This window comes from Bufo gargarizans, chromosome 8 (assembly GCF_014858855.1).
Source record: "Bufo gargarizans isolate SCDJY-AF-19 chromosome 8, ASM1485885v1, whole genome shotgun sequence".
NCBI lineage: Eukaryota > Metazoa > Chordata > Amphibia > Anura > Bufonidae > Bufo > Bufo gargarizans.
The window spans coordinates 124,423,595-124,439,084 of record NC_058087.1 but is presented as its reverse complement, the minus strand read 5'-3'; the positions used below and the strand labels follow the sequence as shown (position 1 = coordinate 124,439,084).

Sequence of the window (15,490 nt, the reverse complement as noted above, 5' to 3'; positions counted from 1 at the left end):
GTATGCAAAAGATCAGTCAATGGAAACGGTATGATCCTGATAACATGGTCTGAGGGCAGGTTAGATTTCATTTCTGGCCTGAATGATACATTTTTGAAGAAGCCCTTTATCATAAAGCTATATAAAGTACAGTGATTTCTCATGTGATTAAATTTCATGCATATACCGTAATCTCATCAGAGGAAGCACTGAATATGATTTATCATATGAAATTAATTATTCTCAAGAAATGGGTAAGAAATACCGTATTTCCGGCAATCTCTTTCTGCCCAGATCTCTTGACATCAATGATTAATTAACTACCCCATTAAACTCCATGAATGATACTAATTTCCTGAAAATCTTTCATTGTAACTATGAGCATTTGGAGATTATCACACTAGTCAACGATTAATGACATATGCAGTGAAGTTCAGTCTAAACAGATAGAAAACACTAGTTACAGAAATTCATCACCCTGTACTGAGCAAGCATAAACATAAGGAAGCATGGTTTAGATTTCAGTGTTATATATTTATGCATAGTGGTCAAGGGCAGTATGGTGGCTCGTCTATAAGGCTTTTGCCATTCTGTGTTAAAAAAAAATCACTTCTCTTGAAGGGAGCTTTGTTCTAGTGCTGAGAGTTCCATCCCCACAGCTTTTCAGTCCTAGGTGGACTGGAAGTGTAATGTCCCATCCGTTGTCACGTGCAGTGAACGTTGTGACCATTCACTGGCCTCGGTAGTGACATGTCCCCAAGAGGCAAGCGACCACAGAGCCTCAGCAGTCAGGTGCTTCATGGGAACAGATCACAGCTAAGGCCAGTGAATAGCTGCAACCGTGACCATAGGCGGGATGTAACACTCTGCTCTGCCAGGGACCAGAAGAAGTAGAGATTGGTGCTGTAATGAATCTAACCACAAGAAGGGATTGTTTTTGTTTTATTTATTCTATACAGATTCCTGGGGCAATTATTTTTTGTCGTCAGACAACCCCTTTAAGGCACACAGGATAAAATAGAATGCTAATACAAACATACATCAAAATGACTGTAGTTTCTAATCACAACGGCCTCCTAAAGGGATTCTGTCACCAGGTTTTGGGCTATAGAGCTGCGGACATGCGCGGCTAGATCGCCGCTAGCATGTCCGCAATATATCTGTCCTATAGGGCTGTGTGCTTTTAATTTCTTTAAAAAAGGATTTTATAGATATGTAAATGAGTCTTGTATGTGTCCAAGGGGCTGTACTAACCTTCCTGGAGCCCAGCCGTGCCCAGCCACGCCCGTCTGTGAAGGAGCCCAGCACCGCCTATGTCCTCCCAGTCTCCTCCTTTCATAAACTATAGATTGCCGTGATCTCGCGATGCCGTGATCTCTAAGTGTGGATAATATAGTGGAGTTAAAGAGTAATAGATTTATGGTGCCCTTATGTAAAACCAACAGGGAGGATGATCTGTCTGCCTCCCCGCCTATTAACTTGAAAGAGGCTACCTCCCCTCACATAACAAGGGGCATAATGCAGTTGCCCTCAGCTGGAGGCTACCTCCCCTCACATAACAAGGGGCATAATGCAGTTGCCCTCAGCTGGAGGCTACCTCCCCTCACATAACAAGGGGCACAATGCAGTTGCCCTCAGCTGGAGGCTACCTCCCCTCACATAACAAGGGGCACAATGCAGTTGCCCTCAGCTGGAGGCTACCTCCCCTCACATAACAAGGGGCACAATGCAGTTGCCGTCAGCTGGAGGCTACCTCCCCTCACATAACAAGGGGCACAATGCAGTTGCCCTCAGCTGGAGGCTACCTCCCCTCACATAACAAGGGGCACAATGCAGTTGCCCTCAGCTGGAGGCTACCTCCCCTCACATAACAAGGGGCACAATGCAGTTGCCGTCAGCTGGAGGCTACCTCCCCTCACATAACAAGGGGCATAATGCAGTTGCCCTCAGCTGGAGGCTACCTCCCCTCACAAAACAAGGGGCACAATGCAGTTGCCCTCAGCTGGAGGCTACCTCCCCTCACATAACAAGGGGCACAATGCAGTTGCCCTCAGCTGGAGGCTACCTCCCCTCACATAACAAGGGGCACAATGCAGTTGCCCTCAGCTGGAGGCTACCTCCCCTCACAATGCAGTTGCCCTCAGCTGGAGGCTACCTCCCCTCACAATGCAGTTGCCCTCAGCTCTGTGGGGATAAGGGGAGATGCATCCATTCTTACAGACACTAGCCCAGTAATGATGCATAGGCTTGTCTGACTACAACTTTGTGACTTACAACTGTGCTGCCTGCTCCTTAGATTATTAGTATTAGTCATTCACAGAAAAAACTGCAGCTAAAATAAACAAACATATTATTAGCAATATCACATCATAATCCATTGTCAACTTCCACAGACACACAGATAACCCCCTCCCAAATTTCACAAAGCTGATGACAAATTCTTCTGGACAACACAGCCGTACTTTAAGTGGACCAAAGAATTTTACTTTCAAAATAACACTGGCCCACGCCACCTTGCAAATGCAACCATATCATGTTTGGGAAAAGAAGAACATTCACCGTATAATCATTTAATACCTTAATAAGGTCCATATTTCCAACGGCAAACACCTTATTTTCACCTGCAGTACACCCACAAATATTACTCTAATAATACAGCCATGCCTCTGTTGGCTCCACCACCATCATCAGCTCTGCATCTATTGGCAGCTCCATCTACACAGCTAGCTCTGCCCACGTTGCTTCAGATCCTACACTTTTTTCGAGGACTATACTCCTAGTTTAAGGGTTCAATGTTGCCAGGCAGAGATCTTGACAACCATTAGGAACTGGTATAGAAAGTTACTGTACTGGAAAACGGTATATCTTTTCATGCAAAGTATAGCAAACCAAAATATCTGGCTATTTTAGGTTGTCTTTTCCTTTTAAAGCATATATACTTGTTTAATTCCTGAAGATTATGGTGGAAGAGAACAGAAATGTATTCTCAGCTCAATCAACCATTTTAATCTGCTCCCTCATTGGTTCATATGTTTGTACTAGTTTGTGGCCTATACCACATATTTTTCATTTCCACTAGTCTTACAATCTATTCATAGAGCAGCTGGTGCAGTTTGGGATTCTTTTCTGGACAACTACTTTTTTTATGCTTATTGGGTCATCTGATAATCATTAGTGTTGATTGTGAATATTCTAATCGCAAATTTTTATCACGAATATCGGCACTTCAAGAATTTGCGAAGATGTAGAATATAGTGCTATATCATCGTAATCACAAATATCCTAGATTTTTTTCATCATTAACCTCCCTTCTTGCTTGTGTCCAATGAGAAGGCTGCAATGTCTTTGTCTGAGCTTAGCAACATCCCGAGCAACCAATAGGAAAGTTGCCTACCCCTTACTATACAGGAAACTCCCCAGCAGCCATTTTCTGCAGTTTTTTTGCAGTTCTGAGAGAGACAGCAGTGACATTGCTGTGCTCTGTGCTTTCATCTGGATCCTATTCCTTATCCAGCTACATTAGATAGCATATATATATATATATATATATATATATATATATATATAACAGATAGTTAGTTAGTTTATATATTACAGATAGTTAGTGGGAGATAGTCAGTGTAGGTTGGATAGTGATATAGTGCAGGTTCCAGTGCAGGGTGTTAGGTAGTGTGATAGGAATTACTGTACTGTGCATTTTCTTCAATCTCATGGAAATTTCTAGCAGCTGGAAAGATGTAGCAAAAGTGAGCCATGCCAGTATACGCGCATATTACATTGGCGATTTTCGCAATAAAGAAAATAATGACTGGAGATCACGAATTCTAGAATTTGTGAATTTATGGCGAATATTAGGCCAAAAATTCACGAAAACTAATATTGCCTATGCTGCTCATCGCTAATTATCATACAGGGAAGTCCTTTCTCTATCAGCAAAAGCAGGGAACCACTACAGAGGATGGTTCCTCTCTCTGACGGACACAATGAGAGTATTACATGATTGTGCATTTATTTCAGTATACTATAGGAGTTCCGAGCAGATGTACAACGTTCATCCCTGCACAGCTGAACATTATACAGATGATTGCTTGGGGTTAGAAAAGCTGGACCTGTAGAGATCCGCTGGTCATGCCAGCAGCTTTAATAAAATAATGGGTTGTCCACATAAATGAGCCATTTTAGGTAAGAACTGCTGATAAGAATGTTTTGAACTTGGTTCCTATTATAATCATAAAGCATATTCATATTTAGATTTATAATGAGTTACTAAAGAGGCGTAGAACAAATAACATTGCACACTTGGTTTTATCCTATCCTAACATTTCCGAGAACAAAGGCAGCAGATGATGCAGCAGCACTATGCTAAACTATAAAGCACAGCATGTCTGAGAAAGATCTCCTATGTCTGAATTAATTACAGCCATATGTCTTACTACAAGAGAGGCAGAAAGGTAGACAATCTACATTATAAGGACATTATCTATGTGTAATACTGAGATGAACCTGAACAATGGACCAAACAGTTAAACAGTATATTACATTAAAAGCCTTCAAGATGTCCTTCATATCACAACCCCTTTAAGGGTCCATGCATACAAGTAATATGCATGCACCCTGTAATTCATGTGGCACCTTATGATTACTGAATAAGACACTAGGAAAAGTAGTTAAATGTCTCCATGTACATGGCATCTAAATAGCGAAAAGTGCATACTTCGGGGTTAAGATCGACTGCCCTGTGCAGCGATCGGGGAAGCCGGTCCTTTGTTTGAATACGCTAAGGCCCAGCATATTAGAGCTGCAGTTCCTATGTTGGTCTGCAGACGGCAGGCCAACATAGGATATAAGCAAATTCAGCTTATACTGTAGTTCTATGGAAATACAGTATAAGCTGTAAGAAATCTGTACTGCATAGTGTAGCCTCCTAGGGTGGGGCTATACAAAAGTATAAAAAAATAATAATAATCACCTCCCTTTCCCTAGAATAAAACAATAAATACATAAACAATAAAAAAATATAAACATCATGGGCGTTGCCCCGTCTGAATATGCCCATATTATTAAAATATGGCATAATGGGAAAAAAATCAAAATTGTCAATTTGCTATTTTTTCATCACTTCTTTTACCCCCAAAAATTAAATAATAATAACGTAATAAGGGGGGTTAGAATATGGGGATGTAAAAATTATTTCCGTCGGGACAAAACCTGAACAAGTTTTTTTCCCCAATTCCACCCCGTTTTTTCCTGCTTCCCACTAAATTGTATGCCATATTAAACAAGCCCTCATATGGCTATGTGAACACAAAAATAAAAACATTATGGCTCCACGAAGACGGGGAAGAAAAATAAAAATGCAAAAACTAAAGAACCTACAGTATCCAAGGTGTTAAAGGAATTTTTTTTTATATTATATGGGCTTTAATACACACTCAGGATTCCTGGTGGGAAAATGAATCCTGAGTGTGTATACAATTTCAAAGTATTATGATGAGTTAAATGGAGAAGCACTGTCAGACAATTAATTATGTACAATATTACACACATAGCCATCTCAATTATTGAGCCGCAAGGCCTCTGCTGTTTGAAACAGCAGATACCCGCCAGATATGCGCCCTCTGCAAGCGCGAGAGGAAACCATGTTTAAATGCCGTCCCAGTCCTGTAAACTGACATCCAATGGTTTAAAAACTTGGCTGCGCCACATGTTCTAAACTAAGCAAAAGAGGCAACGTGGACAATCATAATATATTAGTAAGTGCCTTGTATTAGATTTGTCAACATGATAAATGTCATTTGCTGATGTGAGACAACTCCATTAAGGCCTGAATTGTGGGAGTTTCATGGGGGGAAGCATCCAGTTAAAAGCTACTGACAATAAATTCAAAATGTCTTTAAAGGGCCCAAAAACGATCTATAGAAACTTTATGGGGGGCAGTGTTCCCTCTAAGGTATGTACACTGGAAAGGAGAAGGTAAAAACATAACACCTTTACCTGCTGCAGAGTTGGGACATTTTAACCCTTTCAGTTTCAGATAACAAAGCTTAGAGGATACAGCAATGGATCACTGAAATGCTTCTTCATTTTGCCTGGACTGACTAGAAACATCAAGGGGGCTATTTACAGAAACATGTCTATATTAGGTATATTTCTGGCGCAGATTGGTGCGCAAAGGTTCTTTGAGCCACAATCTGCGACTTTTCCACGCTCACGCCAGGTCTAGAATAGATGACGTGGCATGGGCAGGGAAAAAGGGGGGGGGGGGGGGGGGGGGGGGCGATAGACCCATCTCAGTCATCATTCTCTATGCCTGATTTAGGCGTAGAAAATAGTCTAAATCTATGTCAGCTCCCTTGCTGACATAGAATTAGAAGCGGCAGTGGATCCGCCGAAGTTATGTAGAGGCTGGCGCCACAAGTTCGGCGGCTCCACCGCCACTGCAGGGCCTTATTCTTACCGGGCTCTAAAATGCCGGCCTTAATAAATGACCCCCTAATCCAGATGATCAGAATTTTACTGTATTAAATACAGAATATCATTCGAGTAAAGGGCTTCACAAGAATGGCTTCTTTGTATTTCAAGATATCCAATTTTTGACAACACAACCTCATAACGTCTTTTATGAAAAAGCAGAGATTTGGTGTCTCCTCTAGAACAATGAATCTGATCTCAGTTGTATGAGGCATAAGATTTTCTCATAAAACTGATGATGATATTTCTGTGTTTGCTGCAGTGGCTGATAAACCAGAGTTACAAATATTCTTCAGGGAAAGTAGATAAAAAGCTGAAGTCAGTACTGAGCCTGAGGTTATCCACATCACTATTGAGTTTTTGAAATGGGAAAGGAAAGGGTAAGGTGTCTTAGGACCTGATGGCACATAAGTAGATGATGGCAGCTTAACGTACGTCTACATGGCAACCACCGACCAAAGATCGCTGTGTTTCGGGGCTGTCATAGGAATGAATCGAGTTGCAGCACGACTCATACCTTTGCTGTGACAGTGACATGTAAATTCACAAAAAATCCAGCAGTGCTGTATTCTTTTCGATTATCATGTTGCGGTTGCAGCAAATTTGCAGGTCATGCTGCATACCCATTCATTCCTATGGCAGCCCCGCAACACAACGATCTTTGGTAGCACGACAGATGTAACGGTCAAAATTGCCAAGTAGACGTACCCTAAGGCCCCTTTGACACGAGCGATAATTCCGCGTGGGTGCAATGTGTGATGCGATCCGCACGGAATACGGACCCGATCATTTCCAAGGGGCTGTGTACATGTGTGTTGGTTTTCATGCATCACTTGTACATATCTAAAAGCAGTGGTCAGAAATCATAAAAAAAAAGACTTGGCTTAAACAGTGTCAGTTACGTGAAGAAACCCAGAATTTCATTTTTTCTTACATTACAATATTGCCAGAGCTAAAGAAATGGCTGCTTTTATGTGGGATACAAATTCCAACATTGTAATAGCAACAAATCCGTCACCAATATGTATTAAACCACCAAACATGAATGACGTAGTACCATAATACATCAGTGCCTTTATTTTCACTTATGGGTAACACTGTAGAATAACACATCTCTTATATGTACATATGTGCTGTGTCCTCTCCACTTTCATTGACAGGGTAGGGGGTAGGTGTGATGATGTCTTAACTGCCTGGCCCTGTCAATTAGTGGAGAGGGCACGGCAGTTGCAGCGAGAGCAGAGTCTCCAAGTGTAACAACGACGCCCCCAATGCTCTCAGAGGCTCATTTGCATATATAAAGACACATATGAACATGGGACCAACACAGATGCCTTCAGCTACCAAGCGCACATGCAACAGGTCAGCCATTTTCATAGCCATTTTAGCCAGGCTTCTATAAACTGTGATCTCATTACTTTACTATTGACTGCTACCACTGACTGCTATCAGGCCATTTCCCCATGGGTTTGTGCCTGCTACATATACAGTATAGCAATCCAATCACAAGAATATAGTGACACTGACCGGTCATCATGCTTTTAGGGGGTAATTTATCATTCATAGTACATCTCTTTTTTGGAGACAAATTATTGTCTGTTTTGGCACATGTCTTTATTTGCTCGAAATTCGGTGTCATTTACTCAATGCCACTTTTCAAAATGGTCTTCTTTTTAGAGCAACTACTGTGATTAGACCTGTTTTCTGGAGAAAATATGCTACACCTCTCGAAAGGTCTCAAAAAAGTGGCAATTCCATGCCAGGCAACCCTTTGATGTAATTTCACTGACAGTGGCTAAACCACATAATATTTTTAAGCTAAATTCATTATTACTGTGTGGCATTTCATAAATTAGGCACAAACTAAAGACAGACTTAAAATAGAACCTAAAAACACAGCAAACATTTATACATTTTCTCCCTTGTCCTAGATAGAGCCTCCGTAGCAGTTCACAGGAGGATGAGGAGGAAGGTAAAAACAGATCCACAATGACCCATTTTTCTTATCTGAATGTAAAATCTACAGCCGTTCTTAATTCTAATAGTTAAATCTGCGCAGCTAAAAACACCACATATTTACATAAGAACTACAAATCCCTCTAGTGAAGGCCTCCACTGCCGGATGTCTACTAGCCCCCTGCTATTCACAATGAATTTATAGTACTGCAATGCACTATTTTTGTAGCATGAATACTTTTGGATTATAAAAGATACTCGACATGTGCAGCACTGTAAATCTAATGATGAACAACCATTCGGACGAGGCTATCTAAGTTACTAAAGTTCTACCCTGACAAAAATGTGCAAAACAGTGTTGTCAAGATGATTTTTACACACATTTATGCCAAAAAGGAGCAATGGCACAGCAAATGAAGCAGAGGGCGGAAGAATGTTTCAGACATTTTGAGGGAGACCCCCTCCCCAAAGTCCTCATGGTTAAATAAAAGCATACCGCACAACGCAGATTTTTGTCACCCTTAATAACTGATAGCATGGTAGTAATGAGGACAATGCTCTATAATCATGAACAATTTTAGGTTGTTGTCATGCAGTCGTTGGAACTGTATGGCCAGGGGTTGTTCAAGTTTAAAAGAAGGTCTCCCCTGACAGGAATTGGCATAAAATAGAATAACATATACTCACCTATTTTACCATCCACCTATTCCAGCACCACCATTAAGATCCCCTTCAAGGCTTGGTTTGTTTGGCTACGGTGATGATGTACCCATATCCTCCACATGACTTCTGCAACCAACCACTGGAGTCAGCAGTGATGCACCATATACTATGCAGCAGTATCCAGGACGTACAGAAATATCATCACTGCAGCCAAGAACATGATGTCATGGCTGAAGCATCAAGAAGGATTGGCAAAGTGGGGCTGGAAAGAGCAGGGGGTAATATAGGTAGTACGGGTTCTTCTACTACTTTATGAAAACTTCTGCCTCCGGGGGTGTTTTAACTTGGATAACCCCTTTAAATCATTATGATCTACTCAGGACCTGTCAATCTCTGTGCATACCACAGATGAAAAGACATATTTTGTTACAAATTAATCAAAAACTTTTTTTTTTAACCCATCTAAAAGCCAGGTTCTGTTCTTCTGCACAGAATGCAGCATTATCATACATCCGGCGTCACAGCCAGGCCAATAGCCAATAGATACCTAGGAGCCACTGATTTAGAAATGGTGGACAAATTAACTCACTATGTATACATCTTTCGAGTTAAAAAGGCGCAGCTTGTTCCCAATGGTGCTAGGTGCCTTAATGCTGTCATCAGTCGCCCAGTTAGGGTGGACCTAGCCCTAATACTTCTGACAGACATTGCACTAAAGGCTGAAGTGCTGAAAACTCTTCATATACAGGTGGCAAGATTACTATAAAAAGTTACAACCACAACACGACAGACAAAGGCCACAAGAGGAACATATAGACTTTCTCTGTTCCCATCTGGATCTCCCAGGGCTCATTCCAAGTGGGGATCACTAGGCTGTTAGCACTTGCCCTTAAAAGCCTTTGTATTTTGGTGCAACTTGTTTACTTTGCCAATGTTTCCCCTGGTGCCATTTCTGCTCTCCACTATACGGCCTGTAGGAAAACAAATGGCTTGGAGGAAGACGGTGAAAGTAGCTTCCCTTTTTATGCCCACGTTAGTCAATTTGAAAAATGAGATACTCGGCTCCTTACCTTGAACTGACAATCGCATGTCACACTGTCTCCAATTCTTAAACACTCTCCATCAAATTTACAGGTATTGGTGTCACATAGAAAAAGATCATTTTCTCTGTCATCAAAACCTGAAAAGCAAAGAAAAAAACATCACTTTCGAGCAGTAGAAGTACAGATTGGGTTTATTAGAAAATGATTTATTGAAATATTTGATTCATCTCATCTTTTATTAGGCAGGATTCGTGCTCTATAGTTCTATCTCCAGAAGGGCTGATTGAACTGCCGCTACATGTAATAAGCACACAATATGCATTCATCTTGGATGGAGAAGGAATATATTTTGGTGCATACTGTGAAATCAATCTTTGGAATGGATCCAGGCAATGATGAACCTGGCCCTTTAGTGGAGCCATAATAAGCAAGCACTGTGGCCGTGTGAAGGCTGATCACCGCTAAATAGCTCAACGCTAAGAAGCAAAAGTGTCACATTATTTCTACCGACTTCAAGTAAATCTGCATCTGTCTTAAACTGGCTATACTATGACAGAAAGGGTGGGGGAGGGGTCCTCCGAAATCTCAGAGTTCAGCTTGTCTGCAACCTGATCAATCAACTCCACAGAAAGATACAATATTAAACAGAACATATACATTAGACTTCAGATCCATTAAGATTTAGCCGTATTGATTCTTTCATTGCATTCCCCTGTTTGAAACCACATCATCATATTAAAAATGAAAGAAGAGTCAGCAGGACAATAGCTCTCAGTCCTTAACATCTTTATGCTGGAGCTGCTCTGCCCTTGCCTTCTTCTAACCTAATATACCATAAGAAAGGACTGCCTGCATAGGGTGCAGCCATGTAGAGTCTATACCATGCACTTTAGATATACATTACATCGCTAATAATCCAGAACAAACCTCCCACTGCTTTCCCGAATGATACTATTCCTTCAATATAGAGATCAGTGGCTTCTTATTGACAGAGCCAGTAAGAGGGTAATGCTTCTGGCAGGGTCCTAAAAGCCTAAAAAAGACCAATTATATAGGCTTCAGCCCCAAAGATGATTTCCAAGTGCACTAACTCCATGGCTCATCCTTCCTTATTTCATTAGTAGGTTTCACAACTTGGCAGCTAATACAACACCAGCCGTGACCTGATGCTGCCTCCAGAAAAGGTTATTAGAGCTAAATTGAAGAAACAAAGTCTAATTTGGCATTTTTGTCCTAAATCTGACCTTTTGTCCCTACGGATGGGGCTATATTATTTTATGGCTTTAAAGGTGATTAACTCCTTCCATCCCTCCTAATGAATCGAATGCATCGTCAAATTAAGCATGAAGTGATCACTCATCATAAAACCTATGAATTTTGATGATGAGGGTTATTTTTTCGCACAATAACCACCTTGAATTGATGCATTTCCATGTCATGTTTTCTTTGAATAAAATAGGCCACATTTGACTGGCCGGCACCCTATGATGAGACAGGATTATGGGCACGGGATGCTGCAGTTTGACATGACTTAAGACTTCAGCAGTCAGGCTAAGATGTGATTTATGACAAACTAGTCTTTGTGTTGCTTGCAGGACTTTTGTCTTGAACAGACTTCGGCCTATGATGGTGAAAGAGGTCCTTAGCCTACATTGTATGCTATTAAAGTTACAGACCAGCCAGTGGAAATTATATATCATGTGTCTGAGCTTACTGCTATTTTTTTTTATGAGTTTCTTTGAAAAATCTGATTTGACAGGGAAGAAGTGTAGCTCCAACTCTCCATCTATAGATGCATTTCCTAGCTTTCTTTCTATAGAGCTATCTGCTTAGTGTATCCATAGCTCCATCTACCCCAGGTCCACAAATATCTATAGATACAATGTATATTGTATGATGATGTGAACTAGAAACCAGTGAGATCTGAGAGCAGAAACCTGTAATCCCAGGCTGGCATCTAGTTCTCCTCTTATCCACATTGTGCAGCACTAAGTATAGGACCACTGTACATGGTGTAGCCTCCACAGCCTTGGAGGTTGTCAGTCACCACAAATATCTATAGATACAATGTATATTGTATGATGATGTGAACTAGAAACCAGTGAGATCTGAGAGCAGAAACCTGTAATCCCAGGCTGGCATCTAGTTCTCCTCCTATCCACATTGTGCAGCACTAAGTATAGGACCACTGTACATGGTGTAGCCTCCACAGCCTTGGAGGTTGTCAGTCACCACAAATATCTATAGATACAATGTATATTGTATGATGATGTGAACTAGAAACCAGTGAGATCTGAGAGCAGAAACCTGTAATCCCAGGCTGGCATCTAGTTCTCCTCCTATCCACATTGTGCAGCACTAAGTATAGGACCACTGTACATGGTGTAGCCTCCACAGCCTTGGATGTTGTCAGTCACCACAAATATCTATAGATACAATGTATATTGTATGATGATGTGAACTAGAAACCAGTGAGATCTGAGAGCAGAAACCTGTAATCCCAGGCTGGCATCTAGTTCTCCTCCTATCCACATTGTGCAGCACTAAGTATAGGACCACTGTACATGGTGTAGCCTCCACAGCCTTGGAGGTTGTCAGTCACCACAAATATCTATAGATACAATGTATATTGTATGATGATGTGAACTAGAGACCAGTGAGATCTGATAGCAGAAACCTGTAATCCCAGGCTGGCATCTAGTTCTCCTCCTATCCACATTGTGCAGCACTAAGTATAGGACCACTGTACATGGTGTAGCCTCCACAGCCTTGGATGTTGTCAGTCACCACAGATGTCTATAGATACAATGTATATTGTATGATGTGAACTAGAAACCAGTGAGATCTGAGAGCAGAAACCTGTAATCCCAGGCTGGCATCTAGTTCTCCTCCTATCCACATTGTGCAGCACTAAGTATAGGACCACTGTACATGGTGTAGCCTCCACAGCCTTGGATGTTGTCAGTCACCACAGATGTCTATAGATACAATGTATATTGTATGATGTGAACTAGAAACCAGTGAGACCTGAGAGCAGAAGCCTGTAATCCCAGGCTGGCATCTAGTTCTCCTCCTATCCACATTGTGCAGCACTAAGTATAGGACCACTGTACATGGTGTAGCCTCCACAGCCTTGGAGGTTGTCAGTCACCACAAATATCTATAGATACAATGTATATTGTATGATGATGTGAACTAGAAACCAGTGAGATCTGAGAGCAGAAACCTGTAATCCCAGGCTGGCATCTAGTTCTCCTCCTATCCACATTGTGCAGCACTAAGTATAGGACCACTGTACATGGTGTAGCCTCCACAGCCTTGGAGGTTGTCAGTCACCACAGATGTCTATAGATGTGCCACCCCTTATAATGACATGCAGCAGTAAGATGAGCCCTGGAAGCTCCTTCACATCTATACAGGCGAGAAGAGAAGAGCTAGGCTGTGTCTTACCAGAACAGTTCCAGCCTGTAGGGGTTTGGCAGTCACTTAAGGAGGTAGGAAAAGCTGCAAGTTTCCCTGGCCGGGCTATGATCAGCAATATGGAAGGCAGCAGCAGCGAGCACAGGCGATACCCCAGTGTCCAGCACGGTCTGTGAGCTTCTGCCAGCACCATGTCTAGAGTGACTCCCAGATGTCAGTGGATGAGCAGAGACTTAGCATGACGGGATCCCCAGCAGCAGCGGCAGCAGCATCAGCATCCCAGGAAGTGCAATGACAACAGCTCCAGACGGCTGAGTGAGAGAGCAGAGGCTGGAGAAGCAGGGGGTGGGGAGAGCAGAGCTGGGCGGAGATAGCCTGTGCTGCTGGGAGAGCTCCGTGTCTTCCAAGTCTCCACCGGGGGCGAGGGAACAATGGGTTAACCGTGCTGTAAGTAGGCTGCCCCCGCCACAGCCCTCGCTTACCTGTGTCTTCCCAGCCAGCTCCAGATGTTAGCTGAACTGCAAGGCACACAAGTGTGGTTTAGTTTTTTTTTGCTGCCATTTTTCTTTTTTAGGTGTTTTAAAAAAAAATATATATATTATTTTTTGAAAACACTGCGGAGGATGCCTCATCATAAAATAGGTGTATCCTCCAGCAGTGATCTGAGCTGCCCTAAAGTTCTGGCTTCATTTGCACCAGAAAACTGGTAGGGTACTTTCACACTAGCATTTTTCTTTTTCGGCACTAAATTCCGTCAAAAGGGCTCAATGCCGGAAAAGAACTGATCAGGATTATCCACATGCATTCTGAATGGAAGTAATCCGTTCAGGATGCATCAGGATGTCTTCAGTTCAGTCATTTTGACTGATCAGGCAAAAGATAAAACCGCAGCATGCTACAGTTTTATCTCCGGCGAAAAAAAACTGAAGACTTGCCTGAATGTCGGATCTGGCTTTTTTTTCCATAGGAATGTATTAGTGCTGGATGCGGCATTCAAGATACCGGAATGCCAGATCCCGCGCAGACCGAAAAAAAGGTGAAAAAAATAAATGCCGGATGACACCGAAAAGACGGATCCAGCATTTCAATGCATTTTTCTGACTGATCAGGCATTTTTAAGACTGATCAGGATCCTGATCAGTCTTACAAATGCCATTATTTGGCATACGTTTTGCCAGATTCGACAGGCAGTTCTGGCTACGGAACTGCTTGCCGGATCACTCTGCTGCAAGTGTGAAAGTACCCTTAGGGCTGTTTCACACGAGCGAGTCCATTGTGGGAATCACGCTCCGTGTGTGAGTGATCCTCCGCTCTGGACTTGCAGGAGCGCACGGCATCATCATGATTTATAATGCTATGTGCCTCTGCTTGACCTTATTTCTACAGAATCATACTGACAGCTTTATGTCACTATGATTCTGTGGGGAAAAAGGCTATGCAGAGACACATAGCATTATAAATCATGATAATGCCGTGCACTCCTGCAAGTCCAGAGCGGATGATCACACTCACACACGGAGCGTGATTCCCGCAATGGACTCGCTTGTGTGAAACAGCCCTAAGGGTACTTTCACACTAGTGTTTTTCTTTTCCGGCAAGCAGTTCCGTCAAAAGGGCTCAATGCCAGAAAAGAACTGATCAGAAATATCCCCATGCATTCTGAATGGAGAGTAAGGGTACTTTCACACTTGCGGCAGGACGGATCCGACAGGCTGTTCACCCTGTCGGATCCGTTCTTCCGCTATTTCGCCGTGCCGCTGCTCCGTCCCCATTGACTATAATAGGGACGGGGGCGGCGCTCTGGCGCAGTACGGCAGTGCACGGTGAAAGGCCGCTGGACTAAAACTTTTTAGTCCGGTGGCCTCTGACCGCAAACTGCCGTACTGCACCAAAGCGCCGCCCCTCCCCATTATAGTCAATGGGGACAGAGCGGCAGCACGGCGAAATAGCGGAAGGAC

At 42.5% G+C, this 15,490-nt stretch overlaps 1 protein-coding gene across 1 annotated transcript in view; it reads right to left on the bottom strand.

Moving 5' to 3' along the window:
• Nucleotides 1-13,791, bottom strand: part of TMEFF2 (transmembrane protein with EGF like and two follistatin like domains 2) — a 1,197,396-nt gene extending 1,183,605 nt beyond the window's left edge. Inside the window, exons 1-2 of the mRNA XM_044303870.1 lie at nucleotides 13,563-13,791; nucleotides 10,140-10,249 (exon numbers count right to left, since the gene is read on the bottom strand). Coding sequence (XP_044159805.1) covers nucleotides 10,140-10,249; nucleotides 13,563-13,725 — 273 coding nt within the window. The 5' untranslated portion in view covers nucleotides 13,726-13,791. The remainder of the gene's footprint in view (nucleotides 1-10,139; nucleotides 10,250-13,562) is intronic.
• Nucleotides 13,792-15,490: the final 1,699 nt, after the last annotated feature.